The sequence below is a fragment of the Mercenaria mercenaria genome, chromosome 4, assembly GCF_021730395.1.
Source record: "Mercenaria mercenaria strain notata chromosome 4, MADL_Memer_1, whole genome shotgun sequence".
In the NCBI taxonomy this organism is placed as follows: Eukaryota; Metazoa; Mollusca; class Bivalvia; order Venerida; family Veneridae; genus Mercenaria; species Mercenaria mercenaria.
In genome coordinates this window covers 48,718,316-48,740,366 of record NC_069364.1, presented here as the reverse complement: position 1 = coordinate 48,740,366, position 22,051 = coordinate 48,718,316, and the positions used below count along the sequence as shown (strand labels likewise).

At 36.5% G+C, this 22,051-nt stretch overlaps 1 protein-coding gene across 2 annotated transcripts in view; it reads right to left on the bottom strand.

The window, feature by feature from the left end:
* The window catches only part of LOC123551615 (PRKC apoptosis WT1 regulator protein-like), a 32,438-nt gene extending 12,357 nt beyond the window's left edge, over nt 1-20,081 (bottom strand). Inside the window, exons 1-7 of one of the 2 annotated variants that reach the window (XM_045340661.2) lie at nt 19,649-20,081; nt 15,152-15,333; nt 14,342-14,458; nt 10,716-10,802; nt 5,094-5,128; nt 4,007-4,571; nt 3,150-3,254 (exon numbers count right to left, since the gene is read on the bottom strand). In XM_045340661.2, coding sequence (XP_045196596.1) covers nt 3,150-3,254; nt 4,007-4,571; nt 5,094-5,128; nt 10,716-10,802; nt 14,342-14,458; nt 15,152-15,333; nt 19,649-19,835 — 1,278 coding nt within the window. In that variant the 5' untranslated portion in view covers nt 19,836-20,081. The remainder of the gene's footprint in view (nt 1-3,149; nt 3,255-4,006; nt 4,572-5,093; nt 5,129-10,715; nt 10,803-14,341; nt 14,459-15,151; nt 15,334-19,648) is intronic. The other variant, XM_045340662.2, reaches the window with a different exon arrangement.
* Nucleotides 20,082-22,051: the final 1,970 nt, after the last annotated feature.

Sequence of the window (22,051 nt, the reverse complement as noted above, 5' to 3'; positions counted from 1 at the left end):
ATGACAAGTAATATGCTGCTGCACAAAACTATAAATATTGTTTAAAAGTTGTTTTAATATAGTGAATACTTCTACCAGTCCACTGACTTTTGAAACTGTTTGTTTATTCAGATGTTGTAAAAGTTAAGTATAAGTGTAAACCTATCCGCTAATAAGACATGTGTCAAGTTTTGTACACTTCTTTAATAGATACTTTTGTAGATAATTTTGTCTGCTGGGATCCAAATTCATTTAAATGGTGACTACAAAATTATGTAAATGTAAATGTTGTTGGGTTTAACGTTACATCAAAACAATAATAGGCCTAATGGCGACTTCCAAGCTTTTTTACTGTGAAGGAAGACACCAGGTGCTCCTTTGGGCTTTATTTCATCATGGGCAGGCACCTGGGTAAGAACCACAAACATTCTGTACGCCAGCTGAATGGCTTCCTCAGATGACGAATGCTGTGCCTCAAGGGAAGCTCAAACCCACATTGGTGAGGGACAGGTGATTTAAGTCAACAACCTTAACCCTTCTGCCACAGATGACCCCTTGATAATATAGGCCCTATTGCATGAAAATCTCATGATCTGTGAAGTTAAAATCCTAATGAATTCAATCAATAACAGGTTTTGTTACACTCAGTTCCATCAGTAAAATGAAACTTGCAGTGCGAACTTATTTCAATCAAATTTCTCAACATGAAACAGAGGCAAACATTGAAAATTACAGAAAGAATGCATTTCAGAATTTTTGGGACAGAAATCCCTGTTTTTCTTGATACATTCTGTATCTTTATGCATGGGATCAGGCAACGGGTTTGCACAGAATATTGAACTCTATTGTCTGGTCCTCCTAATCTATAACTGGCCTTATTTTGAAAGATTCGGATATTAACCACACATCATTCTTAGATTTTACAATTCAAAACTAATCAAGAAATTTTGAAAATTTAAAAATCTCCTGTAACTACCCACTCGGCAGGGAGTTCTTTACAATGATAATAATCTCAACTGTACGTTTTAAAGACCTCCATTACTGAGAAAGTGATATCAAAACAATTTAGGAAATATTTAAGACACCAAATATATACAACTGGAACAGGCAAAAGAAAAACAATGTACCCAGTCCCTCTATATCAAACAATATTCAAGTAACATTCCACATGTGTACCTTCTCTTTGTTTTCCATGCTCAATATGAGCGAGGCTTGAAACAGAAACAGATGAATGTAATGAAAAGTCTGATGCATGTGCAAATATTTACATGTCCACAGAAAACAGGCAAGAGGAAACATACAGTAATGATTGAGATTTCAGTAGAAGCATGTGCAGAAATCCACCACAGGTAGTAAAAACAAATGACCGAGTATTGCAGTGGTAATACAGAAGTCCCTTAATGGTGGCCTTGTTTCAAAGTTTCAAAGTTTTATTTGATCTCTTGGCCTGAAAGGGCATAAGAGAATACAAACATAAAACAAATGATATGACAAAACATGTCAAGAACAAAACTACATAAAGATTTTGCAAATAATTATATTCCAGGCTATGCTGGATCATTTATGTTTACTGAATTCACTACATACAGTAAATTTGCATGTGACCGTAATAATACAGGACAACCATGATTACAACATATTAACTACAGAGTGTCAAAGATTTTAGTTACAGCTGACGTATACTTGGCCTTTAACTGACAAGCATAGATCATGTGCTGACTCACTGTCTCATCATGGGGACGTTTGTGTGTAGTACTAAGATAATCCATCAAGGCACATTAAAGTTATGGAGCATAACCAATTTTTACTTGACCTTCAATAGTTACCTTTGACCTACAAAGCATATGTCCTGTACATGCATGTAATCTACATATTGTCCTCTATTCACACACCATACATTTTGAGTAATTGCAGAAACCAGATTTGCCGACGGACAGACGTACGGAGCCTGGAGGGTATTCCTAGTCCCCTCCGAAAAAGTTCCACCAGTTGGGGACTAAAAAGTTCACTGGGTTTCTCACTACATGTAAGTATACGTAATCCTAAACTTTTATGAATTTCTTCTATACAGTGAAACTTTGCTCGCTCAAACGTGACAGGACCAGTAAAATTTGTTCAAGTTATCAGTACTTCCAGCCATCAAATAATTTACATTATACAGGAATTTTGCTGGGACTTGATGATGAATTGGCAAATGGTGGTGTTCAAATTATTCGAGTTCCAGCAAAGGAAACTTGACCGTATTTGTATGTGTATTGTAAGTAATAATGGCGTAATTCAATGATATCTTGAATACATACAGAAATATATAATATCAAATTTTTAAGTATCCAAACATACTAAAGCAAATACAAGTATTAAATTTAAATATCATATCATTAATTTTAAGAATGTTCAACCATAAAGTTTTCTGTTTAAATCTATGGAGTTTGATGGCAGTATGTCCTAGAATTTGCAGGTTACTGATCAGGAACAACGGTATGTCTCAAAATGGCAATGTGACCTTGACCTTTGACACACTCAAAATTAAAAGGTGGACATAGGACTATGTATTTTCAAATTGAATGATCATAAACTACTTTCAGACTAGAGGTCAACGTGACCTTGACCATTGACCTAATGACCTCCCTGCAAAAATTAGAGATTATCTACTGATAACAGGCAATCATAATCATCCAATCAAGTTTGACAACTGTAAGCCCAAACGTTCTTTAGTTATTGGTCACAAACTGTTTCATTCTCAATGTCACTGGGACTCCTACATTTGACCCCCAAAACAATGAGGCAACCATCCTAACCATGAAGTTTGATGACTGTAGGCCTAAGTTCTCTTCAGTTACTGTCATAACTCAAAATGGCCTAGCCACTCACAATCTAGACGAAATGAACAAAACAATGTACGCCCCTCAACCCCTTTATATAAAATTATATACATAGTTTCATTGAACTGTTATAAAACATTACCAAAACCACAACACTTTAAAATGGAGCTAAAAAAATATGAAAGCAAGCCAAGTCGATGATGATCCAGATCCCTTCTTCTCAACAAGAAAGATTAAGGATGAATAAAAGCTGAAAAAGATTCACTTACCAAATAGAGAACAGGATTCACTGAAAACAAGTGCAATATAAAGTTCTGATGTTCAACATAACTTAGGGAAAGTACATACCCTACTTAACATGGCAACTTGACGTTCAAGTTCCGCAATCCTACGATCTTTCTCTTCCAAGACTTTCTGTAACCTGTGATTCTCATCACGTTCTCGCTCCAAATCCTGAAATACAGTGAAACTAGATTCACATTTTTCTCAATCCAAGTAGTTTCTCTCTCAATGTGAACCTATAATTCATGTGTAGCACCTTCATCATCTTGTATTACTTCAATTCCATTATTTTACACACACAAAAAAAACAACAGTTCAACAAAATATGGTAAAATATGGTAAAACACCAATCGCTCAAACATCCAAAGTAAATTAGCAAAATGCTCCCGTTATCCAGGGTTTCAGCGGTCAAAAACAGAAAATAAAAGGAAAATGACCACAAAACACATGAATTATCTAAGTGAGTCCAGGTGCTTAAGCAATCCATACATGTACTGAGGTAGTGCATTCCAATATGAAAATCTGTACACGATTTTCATAGTCCGACTTGATTAAGCAGATATTAAACTGAAGGGAACAAGTTAAATTAGATTCTTATGACAGGAAAACTTTTATTTAAATTGGAACTTGAAAATGTGGATAGTGATGACAGGTTCCTTCCCCATACAGGTGACAGCTAGTACAGGTTAAATGTTACATGTGAAATAAGTACTGACCTAAACTAACAATAAAACAGCCTTTACAATGTTTTCTGAAGTAAAGTATTAAAGAAACAACTAGATTTAAATTAATAAAATGCAGTTTGGAGACTAGCCTCAGAAAATAAACATCCTTGCCATTGGTCAATACAAATTTGTGCTTAGAAACAACCAATCAGATGCTGGGAATCCTTGGACTGGTCCTAATAATATACAAAATGTTACCTTTTCTAGTTTTTTCCTGGTGATATCATCATCTCTGTTTTCTTTGTTCATCAATGACGCCGCAAACTGTTGTCCCACTGGCCCTCGTACGCCACCAAACTCACGATCCCTAAATCTTGATCTGTATGAAGGCTCTTCGTGTTTGTCCTGGCCTTGATATCGAGCTAAACCACTGGAAACTGGCCGCACAGAGTCACGGGTCAAGTTAGCATTTTGATTAACAGACCTTGGCGATTTCGGGGACCTTGGTGATTTAGGGGATCGTGGCGACCTAGACTCATGACTAGAATAGGACACAGGCTGTCTCTCGTAATCAAAACGGCTTTGAGACTGAACATTATTTTGGAATGTATGTGAGGCCTGATCTCTCTGAGACACATTTGGTTTGAAAGACTGCACTGATTCTGAGCTAAATTTTGATTGGCTAGTCCATGAAGGTTTTCTCGTGTCATGACCTCTACTCCTTATCCCTGATTGGTCAGTTAGAACAAAGTTGGATTCGGATTGGCTAACAGCACTATCATAGTCCTGGTTGTCCTCCAAGTCTGCTTCAAGGTCTGATGGACTAAAATACATTTTAACAGTAAAGGCATTTATAATAATATGTCTAGTCTGATCTGGGACATCCAAATCCTTTTGAACTTTTCATAGACTGCATGAATGCTGACATTCGTAATGCGCAAGTTAATACCAAAATAGCAATTTGTCCAATCCCAATCACTTTTGGATTGATATGGTAGAACCTTCTTAGTTGAATAAATATTTAGACATCTTAAAACTATTTCAATCCTAATATAGAAAATTCTAATATTTCATCATTTTTTAGTTGAGGCTTCCACATCCAAAGTGGTTGAGCCATAACACTTGTGTCAAGGTCCAATGCTACATAAGCCTCACAAGCATTGTTTGGCAATAAATTGTGTCTAAACAATTTGCTCTTCAGACAAACCCTGATTTTTCGAAACTGGTGCTAAGCATTACACTTGAACACTACTTAGTGTATCGTTAGAAGGACCTGTGTACCTTTCTATTGTTAAAGAAATAAACTATATTTTCTTGTTTCTAAGAAAAGACAAAGAGCACTAACCTTTTGTTTCTTCTTGAGACAAAACCTCTTGGTCCCTATTAAAAGTGAATAAAGTCATGTGAAAATGAGCTTAGAATGCATAAGGACTGAAAATATTACCCAGTAAAACTTACATGTTGCAATCTTACTAAAAAGGTGAAGAAAAACTGTGGTCCTCTTTTTAAAGATAAATACAAACTGTGGCTGGATACATTCATAACAATCTGCTAAATATGGTTTATAATTTTTTTCCCTTTCATTAATCTTTACAGTATAGTAGCGGAGTAATGCCAGTATGCTACAAATTAAGTTTGGTGAAGACTGATCCAGATTTTCATTGAAAGGTGTTACTTTACCTTTACCCTGCCTATATTTCTAAAATAGACTGGTCCATCCTTCAATTTGGGCAGTACCATTTATTATTCAAAGGTGTGTTCTCTGAAAATTTACTGACTCACTGAATAGCGAACAGTGCAGACAATGATCATCTGTGCAGGCTGATCTTGATCTGCACTAGTCACAAAGGCAAACTAGAAAATGCTTTTGTAAAAAAGCGCATGTCTCCCCCAATGCAAAGTCCTATAGGCAAGAAGTCAAAAGGGGTCAGGAGCGAAAGTCAAAGAGACACTGATGGTTGGCTGCAATAGGGATTATCTACTTGGCATGTCCAGTCATCCCGCTAAATTTCAACACTCTTGGCCTAGTGATTCTCAAGTCACTGTTCAGGCTTCTGTGACCTTGACCTTTGATCAAGTGACCTCAAAATAAATAGGGGTCATCTACTCTGCATGTCCAATCATCCTATTAAGTTTCAACATTGTAGGTCAAGTGGTTCTCAAGTTATTTCCAAAAAATGATTTTACATGAACAGGCCACTGTGACCTTGACCTTTAATAGACTGACCCCAAAATCAACAGGGGTCATCTACTCTGCATGTTCAATCATCCTATGAAGTTTCAACATTCTGGGTCAAGTGGTTCTCAAGTTATTGATCGGAACTGGTTATCAATGTTCAGGCCTCTGTGACCTTGACCTTTAATGGAGTGACCCCAAAAACAATAGGGGTCATCTACTCTGCATGACCAATCATCCTATGAAGTTTCATCATTCTGGGTCAAGTGGTTCTCAAGATACTGACCAGAAATGGTTTTCAATGTTCAGGCCCCTGTGACCTTGACCTTTCACAGAGTGACCCCAAAATCGTTAGGGTTCATCTACTCTGCATGACCAATCATCCTATTAAGTTTCAACATTCTGGGTCAAGTGGTTCTCAAGTTACTGACCAGAAATGGTTTTCAATGGTCAGGCCCCTGTGACCTTGACCTTTCACAGAGTGACCCCAAAATCGTTAGGGGTCATCTACTCTGCATGACCAATCATCCTATTAAGTTTCAACATTCTGGGTCAAGTGGTTCTCTAGTTATTGATCGGAAATGGTTTTCAATGGTCAGGCCCCTGTGACCTTGACCTTTAATGGAGTGACGCCAAAATCGATAGGGGTCATCTACTTTGCATGTACAATCATCCTATGAAGTTTCAACATTCTGGGTCAAGTGGTTCTCTAGTTATTGATCAGAAATGGTTTTCAATGTTCAGGCCCCTGTGACCTTGACCTTTGATGGAGTGACCCCAAAATCAATAGGGGTCATCTACTCTTTATGACCAATCATCCTATGAAGTTTCAACATTCTGGGTCAAGTGGTTCTCTAGTTCTTGATCGGAAATGGTTTTCAATGTTCAGGCCCCTGTGACCTTGACCTTTGACGGAGTGACCCCAAAAACAATAGGGGTCGTCTACTCCAGCAGCCCTACAACCCTATGAAGTTTGAAGGTTCTAGGTCAAATGGTTCTCCAGTTATTGCTGTTATAGCTTGGGACCCCCAGGGCAGGGCGTCTTTTCACCCAAGGGGTACAATTTGAAAAATTTTAGTAGAGGACCATAAGACAATGCTACAAACCAAATATCAATGGTCTAAGTGTTGTGGTTTCAGACAAGAAGATTTTTAAACTTTTTTTTCTATATAAGTTTATGTAAAACTTGTGACCCCCAGGGCTGGGCCATATTTGACCCTAGGGGGATAATTTGAACAATCTTGGTAGAGGACCACATGATGATGCTACATACCAAATATCTAAGCCCTAGGCCATGTGGTTTTGTACAAGAAAATTTTCAAAGTTTTCCCTATGTAAGTCTATATAAACTATGTGACCCCCGGGCAGGACCATATTTGACCCTAGGGGTATAATTTGAACAATCTTGGTAGAAGACTACTAGATGATGCTACATACCAAATATCAAAGCCCTAGGCCATGTGGTTTTGTACAAGAATATTTTTAAAGTTTTTCCTTTCGGTTGCCATGGCAACCAGAGTTCAGCATGGAATTAAATTCTTTGAACAATTTTGAAAGGGGGCCACCCGAGGATCATTCCTGTGAAGTTTGGTGTAATTCTGCCCAGTGGTTTTCAAGAAGATTTTTTTTAGGAAATGTTGACGGACGGACGCCGCACGACGCACACCGGACATTGAGCAGTCACAAAAGCTCACCATGAGCCTTTGGCTCAAGTGAGCTAAAAACAAGAAAGTAGGTCAGTAGGTCAAGGTCACAGTCAAGTGACATCATATTACTTGGGGTCATCAGGTAATTATAATTAAACAGTCTTGGAAATAGGATCAGATGATTTTTTAAGTATTTTTCCTATATAACTCACATAATAACTAAGTTACCCCAGGGCGGGGCCTCTTTTAACCCCAGGGGCATAATTTGAACCATTTTAATAGAGGACTACTAGACAATGCATCATACCAAATATCAAAAGCCTAGGTTGTATGGTTTCTGACAAGAAGATTTTTAAGGCTTTTTCCTATGTAAGTCTATATAAAACTTGGGACCCCCCAGGGCAGGGCCTCTTTTCACCCAAGGGGTACAATTTGAACAATTTTGGTTGAGGACCATAAGACAATGCTAAAAACAAATTTAAAATGTCTTAGTGTTGTGGTTTCAGACAAAAAGATTTTTGAACTTTTTTTCCTATATAAGCCTATGTAAAACTTGGGACCCCCGGGGTGGGCCACATTTGACCCTAGGGGGATAATTTGAACAATCTTGGTAGAGGACCACATGATGATGCTACACACCAAATATCAAAGCCCTAGGCCATGTGGTTTTGTACAAGAAGATTTTCAAAGTTTTCCCTATATAAGTCTATATAAACCATGTGACCCCTGGGGCGGGGCCATATTTGACCCTAGGGGGATAATTTGAACAATTTTGGTAGAGGACCATTAGATGACGCTACACACCAGATATCAAAGCCCTAGGCCCTGTGGTTTTGGACAAGAAGATTTTTAAAGTTTTTCCTTTTGGTTGCCATGGCAAATAGAGTTCTGCATGGAATTCAATTCTTTGGACAATTTTGAAAGGGGGCCACCCAAGGATCATTCCAGTGAAGTTTTGTGTAATTTTGCCCAGTGGTTTTCAAGAAGAAGATTTTTTCAGAAATTGTTGACGGACGACGCACGATGAACATCAAGCGGTCACAACAGCTCACCTTGTCACTTCGTGACAGGTGAGCTAAAAAGCCTCTGAAAAGGTTTTTTCAATTCTAAGCTCTGTTGGCCACTGTATGTATTAGAGTAAAACAATTTGAACAAGTCTGAGAATGGTCTATGTAAGGATATTACTGACCAGGTTTTGAGTAGATCCAGCAAATAGTTTATGAGATAAAGTTTTTTTGAAGGCTTTCTTCTAGTTTTAGCTCTTGTAACAAATGTGCAGCTGAGATGAACCATTCAAAAAACAAGAGCTGTCACTAATGGTGACAAATGCCCCCACAGCACCTTGACCTTTGACCTGGTGACCCCAAAGTTAGTAGGAGTGGTGTACTCATAAAGTACTATCAGCATGTAAAGTTTGAAGGTCCTGGGTGCAGTGGTTCGCGAGTAAAGTGTCTTCATGCAAAAAGTTAACGTTGGCCCCTGTGACCTTGACCTTTGACCTGGTGACCCCAATGTCAGTAGGGGTGGTGTACTCAATAAGTACTATCAGCATGTGAAGTTTGAAGGTCCTGGTTGCAGTGGTTTGCGAGCAAAGTGCCTTCATGCAAAAAGTTAACGTTGGCCCCTGTGACCTTGACCTTTGACCTGGTGACCCAAAAGTCAGTAGGAGTGGTGTACTCAATAAGTACTATCAGCATGTGAAGTTTGAAGGTCCTGGGTGAAGTGGTTCGTGAGTAAAGTGCCTTCATGCAAAACGTTAACGTTGGCCCCTGTGACCTTGACCTTTGACCTGGTGACCCCAATGTCAGTAGGGGTGGTGTACTCAATAAGTACTATCAGCATGTGAAGTTTGAAGGTCCTGGGTGCAGTGGTTAGCGAGTAAAGTGCCTTCATGCAAAAAGTTAACGTTGGCCTCTGTGACCTTGACCTTTGACCTGGTGACCCTAAAGTCAGTAGGGGTGGTGTTCTCATTTGTACTATCAGCATGTGAAATTTGAAGGTCCTTGGTGCAGTGGTTCGCGAGGAAAGTGCCTTCATGCAAAAAGTTAACGTTGTGACTAACGAACGAACGAACAAACTAACGGACGGACAGTTGAAAACTAATATGCCTCCCTTTGGGGGCATAAAAAGAAAAAAGGAAGTTGATACAAGGAAGCTGGTCAAATATAAATCGCAGTTCATGAGAAGAGGTTGCTTAATCTTTTTTCAAATTTCTATTTTTAGCTCTGGTGATTCCTGTGTGAAGTTGAAAGGAACCATTTGCTTAAATCTGAAAGAGGTCCATGCTGGGATGCTACAAACCTGATTCAACTGAAGATCCATCAAATGGCTGATAAAAAGATGTTCAAAGAAAACTATTCAAGGCAGATGTTAGACACCATAGTATTTACCTATACTATTAATTTACCCTGAACCTTTGGCTTCAGTGAGCTTATGGAAGGCATGCCAACTAAAAATGTCTACGTACAACAGAGTTATCAGTCCATAATCCTGACATCATAAATTTCTTTATAGCAAAAAATCTACATGTGTATTTCATTCATATCAATTTCATTAATGAGGATGCAAACTTGCAAAATCCATGTTGAATGTCAGACCTTTGTCTCATCCATTACAACATCAGTACATACTGATAATTACAAAGAATTCTAGCATAAAACTGCTTTTTTGTCATTTTCAGGGGATGTTAATTGTTTTAACAGGAGAGTAAACTTGTAATAACAGAGATTCTTGTATTCACGTGCTGTTAACACACTTTCTTGCATATGCGTGTTCTGTGGCAAAGTATAAACATATTAAAAAGGAAATCACATCAATGTGATCAAGCAATGCTGACATTCCAGTGCATTTCATGGACAATTAACGATGATGGATAATATATTCATATTTTAGCTTTTTACAAGTTTTATATTAGAACAGTATTAGCATGTTCTTTCGCGTTATAACAACTTCAGAACCTCTCGGGATATGTTGGTACCCTTGCTCTAGTGGGCTCGAGCACCAACAAATCCCTTAGTCCTGCAGATGTTATAATATGAAGAAATAAAACATGCCTTATCACACAATGATGACTGAATGAAAATAGAAAATGATTTAAGAATGTCCTGACCCAATCCAAGAAAGATATTTCTACCCAAATTCTTACCATAAGTTTAGCTGTAGATTTTGTATCATGACTAGAACTACCAGCAGATATGTTCATGGACTGAAACTGTTGTATTCTACGCATAACCTACGTCAAAGGAAGAAAACTTTACAACATCTATAAATACTGTTAAACATACCATTTTTATTCTAATAAATATCCCCTTTTTATTTTAAGTATCGTTATATTAAATAGTAAGTTCCAGTAATGTAAATACAGTCGAACTTTGTTCACTTGAACTGGATCATTCGACCGCTACCCTTTGCTAGAACTTATCATCAGGTCCCGGCAAATCCCTGTATTGTGTATAATTTTCAATGGCTCAAACAATTTTTTCCAGTCCCATCGAGTTTGAGAGAACGAATGACTGTACACTCATAACTTTTCAAAAATAATATTTTAGCTCTGTAAGACTAATTCTTTTGTTATCCATTAATAAATAATAACCTTTATTGCCTTTGTAAAGCATAGATGAAAGAAAAACAATTGAATTATATTTCAAAACATTTTGGTAACACAGAATTGCTGAACTATGACTTGTTTTCATGGGAATATAAAAAACAAGAGCTGTCACAGGAGACAGCATGCTCGACTATTTCGATGCTGGATAGTGAAACTGGGGACATCTGAGAAAACTGGAGCTGTCACTGGAGTGTTTATTAACTCCAATGGTGGGTGAAGATATTGCACAATAGCATGAGTCTGTGTCAAAAATATTAAATAATAAGAGAAGTACAGATAAAGTGTATCAAAACACTATACAAGTACAGCCTAAGCAAAAAGGGGCATAATTAATTAAATATTGGTGCAAGAGTTATGCATCTTGTATCATATGATGTGGGTGATGATGTGGAACAACTACTTCAAGTTTGAATCAAATGCATTTCATAATAACTGAGATATAGTGAAAATGCATCAAAATTAACTTTTAATTCTAAGTAAAAGGGGGAATAATTCATGAAAAATTGGTGCCAGAGTTATGCACCTTGTGTTAAATGGTGTGGGTGATGATGTTGAACAACCATTTTAAGTTTGAATCAAATCCTTTCAGTAATAACAGAGATAAAGTGAAAGTGCATCAAAACTTTAACCTGAAATTCTAAGTAAAAAGGGGGAATAATTCATGAAAAATTGGTGCCAGAGTTATGCACCTTGTGCCAAATGGTGTGGGTGTTGATGTTGAACAACTAATTTAATTTTGAATCAAATCCATTCAGTAATGACTGAGAAACTGAGATAGAGTGAAAGTGCATCAAAACTTTAACCTGAAATTCTAAGTAAAAAAGGGGGAATAATTCATAAAAAATTTGTGCCAGAGTTATGCATCTTGTGTCATATGATGTGGGTGATGATGTTAAACAACGATTTTAAGTTTGAATCAAATCCATTCAGTAATAACAGAGATAGAGTGAAAGTGCATCAAAACTTTAACCTTAAAAACTAAGTGAAAAGGGGAGATAAATCATGAAATATTGGTGCCAGAGTTATGACCCTTATGTCAGATGATGTGGGTGATGATGAGGAATAACTATTTCAAGTTTGAATCAAATCCATCAAGTAATTACAGAGATAAGTTGATAAAAGAGAAAGTGTAAAAAAACTTTAACCAAGGTGGGGACGCGGAGACGCCGACGCCGGGTCGGGTAGGATAGCTCTCCTTATACTTCGTATAGTCGAGCTAAAAATGCTCTTGAAAATGTTACTGGCATCTGACCTCTGATGAGATTATATCATTTTATATTATACCAGAGTTACTTAGCACCTTCTTCATGATAAAAAAGTTCAAAGGTGCTTTAAATACAAAGGCAGCCATTCAGTACACTAATTCATCTTCTACCATTACAGATACAGAGCAATCTGACAAGTGTGACAAAGGCAGAAAAAGCCCCCAGAACAGTGAGAGAGACATCTTTAAGATAAAGGTATGTCCAGCTAACGTAGCCTAGTTCTTTGCTAATAGACAGTCTGGTTCTTTAAACATGCCCTGAGTAAAGCACCAGTACATGCAAAGCTGTCTTTCCTGGGAAGAACCAATACTAGCCTCTCAGTTGGGTTGGGGCAATAGAATTTCCAGTGCCTAGACAGCAGTTCTCATCCCAGACATCTTGACTGATAGTCAAATGTGTTCCCACAAGACTAGATGGCATCTGTGAAAGTTTGATTACAAACACTTCCAGAAAACAAGTTTTAAATATGTCTTTCACTAGCCAAGTATAAACATTTATTGATGCATTAGTTTATAAAGGTCTTGTACTTTAACATTTTTTAATCTAGGTTACACTGAAATGTATCTTTTCTAAAGAGTGCAGTTATATTATCAATCATATCTGTAACTTGATTTTATTTCTCCAAACAATAGGGATGTAGAATTAAAATGGTATGCAAGTCACACAGGCAACTAAAAACAACTAAATAATAACAACAAAATAGTCAAAATAAACCAACACAATATACTTTTAAAGACAAAAAAAAAAAAAAAAGTTAAAATAACGTAATCTGGCTAACACTACATCTAGTAAGTTTTAATGTACACCAGTAATTCCAGCTGTACAAAGAATTTTACTTAATCCTCATTTTTTGTCTCATTTCAAAGATCTTAACATGTAAGAATATCATTTTTATTAACACAACTTTGATAAGATTTGCAATTTTCATCAGATATGCAGCTGAACTTTCCTCTAAAATCATGAATACCAGATATATCATCTAAAACATGCTCAAGTTTCACTGCTTTGGTGTCATTAATTTTGTTTTCTTTAATGAGTGTTTGCCATCTTTAAAGAAACTTTTAATCATTTCAAGAAACATTCAAAACTGAAACAGGTAGATGAATAAATTTTCATCAAAGTTCCCATTTAAAGTGCTATTCTACAGAAGATTTCAATAATTGAGCCGCACCATGAGAAAACCAACACCAGAATGGATCCAGACCAGACTGCACAGATCATGCTAGGATCCATGCTGTTCGCTAACGGTTTCTCTAATTGAAATAGGCTTTGAAAGCGAACAGCATGGATGCTGACCAGACTGTGCAGATGCACTTGCTGGTCTGGATCCATGCTAGTCGCAAATGCATTATGTTGGTTTTCTCATGGTGCGGCTCATATTATTTGTAAAATTGGCCGGATCCCAATAAGGCAAGCTTTAACACTACTGAATCTGCTTTAACGGCCACCTGTATTAAGCACCCAGTTGCCCAAAGCAGCCAGTCAACAAACTTCTCAAATAAACGTTTCAGTTCAAATTTCAACTTGTTTTACCCCAAGGCAGTCATCTGCCATAAGCAGCTACACTGTGCCGCTCCTCTGACTGGCTGCTTAATAGAGGTTTTAACCTTTAGCTTGCTAAATTTCTAAAATGGATTGGTCCATCATTCAATTTGGACAGTACCATTTATTATTTGAAAGGGTATTCAATGAAAATTTACTGTCTGAATAGTGAACAATCTTGGTCTGCACTGGTCGCAAAGGCTGAACACTTGCCAACAGCAGGCTAAAGGTTAATCTAACTAAATTACTAAGGTAAAAAATAAACTATTTTTATGATGACAAAACCTGGTTACTATAACAAATTTACAAAATATACCAATATAAATTGTAAGCAAACAACCATGCATTATCTTATACCTCTGAAGGTGTTTGTGGATTGTCTGCATCAATCACCTCATTATACGAGGTATTACGTTTTGCCTCCGTCAACTTTTCCTCCTCATTATCATCATCATCTAGAGAATCTCCAGTACTCTGTGAGAAATACAAAGAGTCAGTGTCAAATGATCTTAAGCAATATGAGCACAGTAAAACATAATACTGTCAAACCTGTCTGTAAAGATCACTTCTGGAAAATGGAAGAACTGGTCTTTCTTGAAAGGTGGTCTCTAAAAGCAAGATACAATGTAAATTTACATTATTTATAGTTAGCAACAACAAGGGAACATAGTGACTTTTATTAGCAGGTTTTATAGTAAAGGTCTTTATTCAGAGGTGGTCATTATCACAGGTTCGAGTTCAACAAACATTTGCGGTAGTACTCCTGTATTCTTTTCTTCAGATTTGCGGGGACAGGGACTAAGGTATTTAGAAGAAAGGGAAATACAGTCTAGCTACAAATTATAGATGACCTTCAGTGTAAGCTAGAACCAGGAAACATGTCTATAAAAATGAATATGCATCTCAAAACACCAACATCAGATTGGTCAAGTCAGAGATAAATTTTGAAAGGCATGGTTACACCTTCAAACAGGTCTCCAAACTAAATTTTTTATAACCTAGACAATGAATAAACTGATAACACACAAGGATACCAGGATGTACAAAATGTAAAGACAAACAAAAGAGACTGACTTGGGCTAATCTAACTGTACCCCATCTCAATTTTAACAACAACACTGAGTTTTGTTGTGATACATGTCTGTCTTCATGTTATTTGAAACCTACCTCTGTAGATGCCAGGTGAACAACCCCAGTGCTTCGGCGCTTTTCTCTTAGCTTTCTTTTATCTTTCATCAGTTTTCCCTTCTGAAGATGGTTTGGCCTTGACCTTTTGTCCTTTGCACGTTGCATAGCTGTCCTTGTTGGAGAGTCATGAATTCCATCTCCAGCTAGAATGCCACTTTGTGCTAGAATAAAGTAATTTTTTTGCAAATGATAAAAAAACAAGAAAATAACAAAGTTATTGTATTCTTTCAAGTCAATCATATATGATATATGACTACACAGAAGTATGTTACCAAATACACAGTTATTAATAATCAAGAAATTTATTAAAAGGAGAAGGTACACCTGAGTGGTGCAGGGATAAATAGCATCAGACTTCTAATCCATAGGTCACATGTTCAAATCCTAAGAGAGCAAAATTTGCTTGGCCTCTCCATGCTTGCCACCAAATCAAAAGAACTTGTCATATGTCAAATGTAACAAACAGAAGTTCAAATCTTTCTCTATTATCAGTTCACATAAATAGGTTGAAATTATTGAAAACAATGGTTATGTTCATAACAATTTGTTCATTTGTCAGAATATTTACAGCTTAGTACCATACTTTATACATTGTTCTTTGGATCTGTTATGAATGTTTACTTTTAAAAAGGCAGGTTTTCAGACAAGTTGGTCTTCCAGCAACTGGGTTGATCTGCAGTCAATACTGACTATTGGGACTCACTGGCATTTAGACTAGCAACATATCTGCCAAGTCTTGCACGTTTCAAATCATGCTCTCACACCACACCTTACTTATATCAAAATTTTGTAAAAGACATTTCATTTTTGAGATCATTTTTGCCCTAATTTACAAAGTGAAGAAAAACTGACATAACTTTTGACAACATCAAAAGTAGTTGATGACACACTACTGATGACCCAAAATGACTAAACAATGGCATTTCATGTATTTCATTCCTGTATTATATATACTTATGTTCTGACAAATGAACATAACCACTGCTTTCAACAGTCTGCGAACATAATGGAACAGTGCAGAAGTTCATTTTCCCAAAGTACCATCATGAAGAGCAAAGCCTTAAAAAAAATATGCAAGTCCTGTTCTGGCATAGTGGTGTAGATGCATACCACATTGATGTCTGATTTTATATGGTATACATGTATCCAGTTAAAGCATCGATCTCCACCATAGATCAACTTCCTTTTTCTGTAATGTGTACTCTTACTTTCTACAATACTAGTCAACTAGATTGTATGCTTGTAGCAAAAAGTAAGTTGTTATCACTAAGATAGAAAGGGTCACACAGCAGTTAATGCAGCAGTCAATTGGAAGAAAAATAGATACCGTAGGTATAATTATGGTCAAATGTGGGGAAGACAAAAGAATCTGATTTAAAGCCAATCTTTGGGTGAAGCTCAGTATACTCTGAGCAGAGCTGCCTGTAAGTGTAAAGAAGGAAAAAAGCCCTCTAAGTAGTAGATTTTAGTCAATTCTTTCCTTAGTTAAGTTGTACTTGTATACATCTAAATTGGACAACTGTGTTGATTTTTTTTTACTTTTGATTTGCTTATTAACAAGAGCTGTCTGTTGACAGTGCGCTCGACTATTCAAAGCATTAACTGATAGAAGTATAGGGTCAAAATATTACCAGAGATTTTCAGACAAACGAAAAGGGGCAGATAAGACTAACAATGTACCTGCATTTGTGGATTTGGTTAAGTCTTGCACTATATGGCAATGTGTGACCATGATGGTTAGCAAGTGTTCAAAGTTTTAAAGCCATATATATATCAGACAGTTAATAGACAAAATATCGAATGGTATGCAAAACTTAGCTAATTTCTATGTCCAAAAAGGGGCCATTACTAAGCTAAAGTCCTTGTCCCAGGTATGTAGACTATAAAGGTTAACAAGTGGTCAAAGTTTCATAGCCATATGACAAACAGATTAGGCAAAATATGGACTGGTACGAAAAACTAAACTGATTTCCAAGTCCAAAAAGGGTCACAATTCCGCCACAACAGTTGACAGAGTTATGTACTCTTGCCTACAGATGGGAATCATGACGATAAACAAGTGTTAAAAGTTTCAAAGACACATGTCAAATAGTTTTGACAAAACACGGACTTGTATGAAAACTGAACCAATTTCCAAGTTTAAAAAGGGTCATAATTCAGCCAACATCATTGACAGAGTTATGTTCTAATGCTATAAAATGGTATGACTCCTTAAATACATAAAATTACGGGAACACCAAGTTTTCCGTTAGTCCGTATGTGTCGTGTATATATGTCACAAGTACAATTCTAATCACGATTCAAATGGGGGCTAGTTCTTACCTACACGGTTCTTCTTGCGTTGTTTAGTCCACCCTTAATTATCCGGACTTTCTTGCTTACTTGAGCCAATATTCGACTGTGATTTTAACCATAAATTTTTTTAATAGGAAACGAATTGGAGGTTCTTTATTTAACAAGTATGAACTTTGTGAACAATTGCTAAACTAATAAAATACGTGGTTTTTCTAGGTTACTTCATGACTACGTTTTGTATGTTTCAACGGCCTATTTCCAAATAAAAATTATGGGTACGCTAAATACGTGACTGTTGAAAAATACTGTTCAGCTTACTTTGAATGTACATATTCAACAGTAATGTCATAAACCGGATTGAGACCGCCTTTCCTATAACAAATTTCCTATTTATTATACCTATAATTTAATTTATATATGGCAGGTAAAGACGTGTCGCAGGTATATCAGCAATTTTCAATGAGCGTGTGTGAGTAGAATGTCGTCAAGTGCCTGTGATTTTTTGATGTTTTCATTTAAGCATTACGGCCCAGTTTTCCAATTTTTATTTGTCTTAGAAATCCAGCAATCTTTTTCAATTACGGCAACACACATAAAATAAGTTATTAACCAATGTTGGTCTGTAAATATTGAATAAAATATTCGATGCATGGAAAAGCATATATCGATATTGCTTATCTCCCCTCCCTTCCACAATCTTTCACATACATTGCAGCTACTTTCTAAAAGTCAATTCATTGACTAGAGTTTTAGTAAAATTACACTTGGAAAAAAATGTTGGCTATAAACTTGAGAGGCTCACTACGATCACTATCAAGCTAAGAAATTAATCTTAATCATATACATAAAAAGGTCCCAGACTGTTAGCAGTTAGGTAAATTAAATTGAATTTAGACCAAGAGTGTTTGTGTTATATATAAAATTCTGGTCAAGAACTTTTTACAATGAATTTGAAATAAAAATTTCACAAGTAAATGGTTGTTTGTCATTCTCACATACACGAGTTTTACCATAGCTGTATTAGTGGAACACAATTTGTCCTAAAAGAGTGTCATTTGACAATAATGGCATTTAAAAGAATTAAAATAGTCCGTGTTTAGGATAGCAGGATTATGTAAGTTCCGGTATCTATACTACAAAAGAATATCAGAACAAGATGATATTGAATGTGATGTTACGCAGGCATAATGTGTAAATTGTTGTATTTTATTTTTTGGATTGTTTTGTCGTTTTTAGAAACTATTTGTTTGTAACAAATGAACTGAAAAGAATATGTGCATTTCCGGATTCAGAAATTTGTATTAGAGAAACAAATTGATAGCAAAGGCATGTTCGTTGTAAACAGAAACAAAATTGGTAATATTATGTATAAATAAACGACTTGCATTTATCTGTATATAATAAAATATTTATCCAAAACTACTGAGGAAGAGTGTGTTTTACGCATGCTCACTGACAACACATAAAGGCCTGATATTGGGTAACTTTTGAATGACTGTTGCACCATATATAATACTATGAGGAAAATTTTGTAAATGACAATGTGTTCGAATTTATCAATGTTCGTACAGTCCCCATTTTACATACCCCTTTCCGGCGCTCACTTCGTGCGAGTTAAAATTTGCTTACTAGATATAAATTTGAATTATGTAAAGTTTTCAGCAAAAGCATTATTTTGATTCCAATAAATGATAACAATTTGCAGAAATAAAAAAGTGACAGGTCAAAAACCCCCCGTTATCTGTCCGGGTTTATGCAACAGTTTCGTTTTTGTCGTGTTGAGCGACATGTGAAGTTTCCACTTTTCTCTATTTTATCATCAGTACAACTAATGGTGCGTTTTTGGGAGTAGATTCTGTGCACCCAAATATCACTATTATCTTTAACTCATGAACACTATTTTCCATTGTCTGTCTAGTCTTGATACATTTGAAGAAATGATTAGATCCATGTTCATTTAAACAAAACTTTTTAAAACATTTCCCCTTCTTATTTTTATAACAACAGCAAAACCATCAGGCTTACTGTCAAAACTGAAAGCCAAACAAAAAATATCAGAAAGAACAATTTAATGCAGAAAAAAAAAGAATCCGTATCACTATCACTAGGTTTTCCCGTCAGATAGGCAGCGCCTAATTTCATATTAGAATTAGTCAAGTTGAACTTGATCCAAGCTTTTACCAGTAGTTCCTGTTGGTTCTTCATCCCCATTCATGTCACACACATCACCAGATGTTTCAGAGTCACGATCCCCAACACGATGGAGGGCTCCACGTGCTCTTAGGGTCCTAATACGTGTTCTTCTTGCGTTCAGTTCATAGTCATCATTAATATCCAGACTTTCTTGACTTACAGAACTTGAAGCCATATTCGACTGTGATTTTACCAAATATTTTTTTTAATAGAAAACAAGAAATTAAGGTTTTCTTTACATTTTAGAGTATGAACTGTGAACAATGCTAAGCTAAATTCTAAAACACAAGAATGGTTCCCTTTCTAAGTCAAACATTCATGCCGCTACGTTTGTATCATTATCAATCCTATCAGAAAATAAAATATAATGGGTCGTGAAAACTGGTGATTGTTGATATTACTGATTCAGCCTCACTTTGAATCTACATTACGTCATCCGTTCATTCATAAACCGGATTTGAGGCCCGTCCTTTCATATGGATTTGACAGCAATTTCCCATACTTGCTATTATTAGAACCGTTATGATATTGTAAGTTTAGTATGTAAATTGGAAGGAAAAGACGTGATATTCGCAAGGACTATAATCAGCGTAATTTTAAATGAGGTGTGTAGAGTAGAAGGCTTGGTGTACACAATATGCCCCTGTGATTTAGTTTGATGTCTTTCCATCTACTAAGACGGACTTACGAGCGCTTTCAGTTTTTCCCACCCAGCTAGATGTGTATTGGTCAGAAACCCAGGCAATCCTTGCGTGTATCGGTGCTATACACCGGGCACATTAAAGAACCAAGGGGTCTATTAAAAAAGAGCTAGGGTCTGGTACCCGGATTCACTTGTATTTGAATTTCTGTCTCCGCCCAAAGAAGTATATAGCTCTTTGACCCGTTAGGCACTTGTCTATATACACGTAGTGTGCATTTTTAAATAAAAGCATTTAGTGATCATAGTTCATAAAAAATACCTCTCCTGGGTGTGCGCCTATCCAAGCGGCGGAAATTACATGTAATACAATACAACAATATGACGGTGAATTTGACCACTGCAAAGTGTTGCCTCGAACGTCATGTTAATAGAGTTTGTAAACAAGTTGGGGCCTTTTTGGCCGAGTGGTTAAGGTCGCTGACTTCAAATCACTTGCCTCTCCTCGATGTGGGTTCCAGTCTCACTCGGGGCGTTGAATTCTTCATGTGAAGAAGTCATCCAGCTGGCTTATATGGAAGGTCAGTGGTTCTACCCAGGTGCCCGCTCGTGATGAAATAATTCATGGAGGGGCACCTGGAGTCTTCCTCCACCACCAAAAGCGGGGAAGTCGCCTATAATTGTGTCGGTGCGACGTAAACCCAACAATTGTGAATAAATTAAGATAATTCCACTCATAAAAACCTCGTAAAATAAAACAGTACTAATCAATATTTGATGACCTCGAATAAGGTTTCTTAACATGTCTTCAAAAGGTTGTAGTAGCTGTGTTCCGCACGACCTTCCCCCTAAAACTATGTTGTACAAATCGTAATAAGATGCTGTTAAAAATGAAAATATATTGTGAAGTTGGATGCTATGATATGGTCTAATAATTTATAAAGGACGTGAAATTGACCATAACCCCTTTTAAAGAGTATTCTAACGCTTGATTTTTACTACTTACTGTCCTTTAAAATGAATTTATACCTCTGCTATAAAATCCTCTTTAACATCACTTTCTGAAAAAAAAATCTTATATCATGACTCTGCTGAGATGAGGCTACAGAGAAAAGGCTTTTCTGAGAAAATATCAGCGTCAAGAAAGAAATAAACATTATCACAGATTACTTGATCACAACAGACTTTAAATATAAGTCTAAAATTATACCAATCAGCTGGAATGTTTCTCGTGTTAAGGTTTTGGTAATAATGAATGCAATTTAGACACAAAAGTTTTAAGGACTGTTGGCTTTAAATTGTCAGGGACATATGCTTTTGTCACTTTATAAGTTCAACACATACTCTTGTACACCCTTAGCATCTATGGTATCCTAGTATCCTCCTCAAACCTTGGTGTACTTGCTTAGTAGTGTTAAAGAGTTGACCTATATTAAGGCATGAAGAGAGAAGACTGACTAAAACTGGTGACCGAGTACTTTAAAGACTTGCTTTTATGTGTTGGCAGATGTCATTTTCTAACATTGATGAAATGCCGTGTGAATCCGATTTTGCATTTTTGTGAGGGAAAATAAGTTTCTTGCAAGATTTTTTTTTCGCCCAATAGGATATATTCCATGTAGTCATCGTAAGCCTGTCAAGTTAATAAGCATACTCCGGCAAATAATTATTAAGCGCTGTCTTAATCTTAAAGAAAAACACCTGGTGTTGGTGGTGTGCCCCTTGAAACCAAAAAAATGGTAGATTTTTAT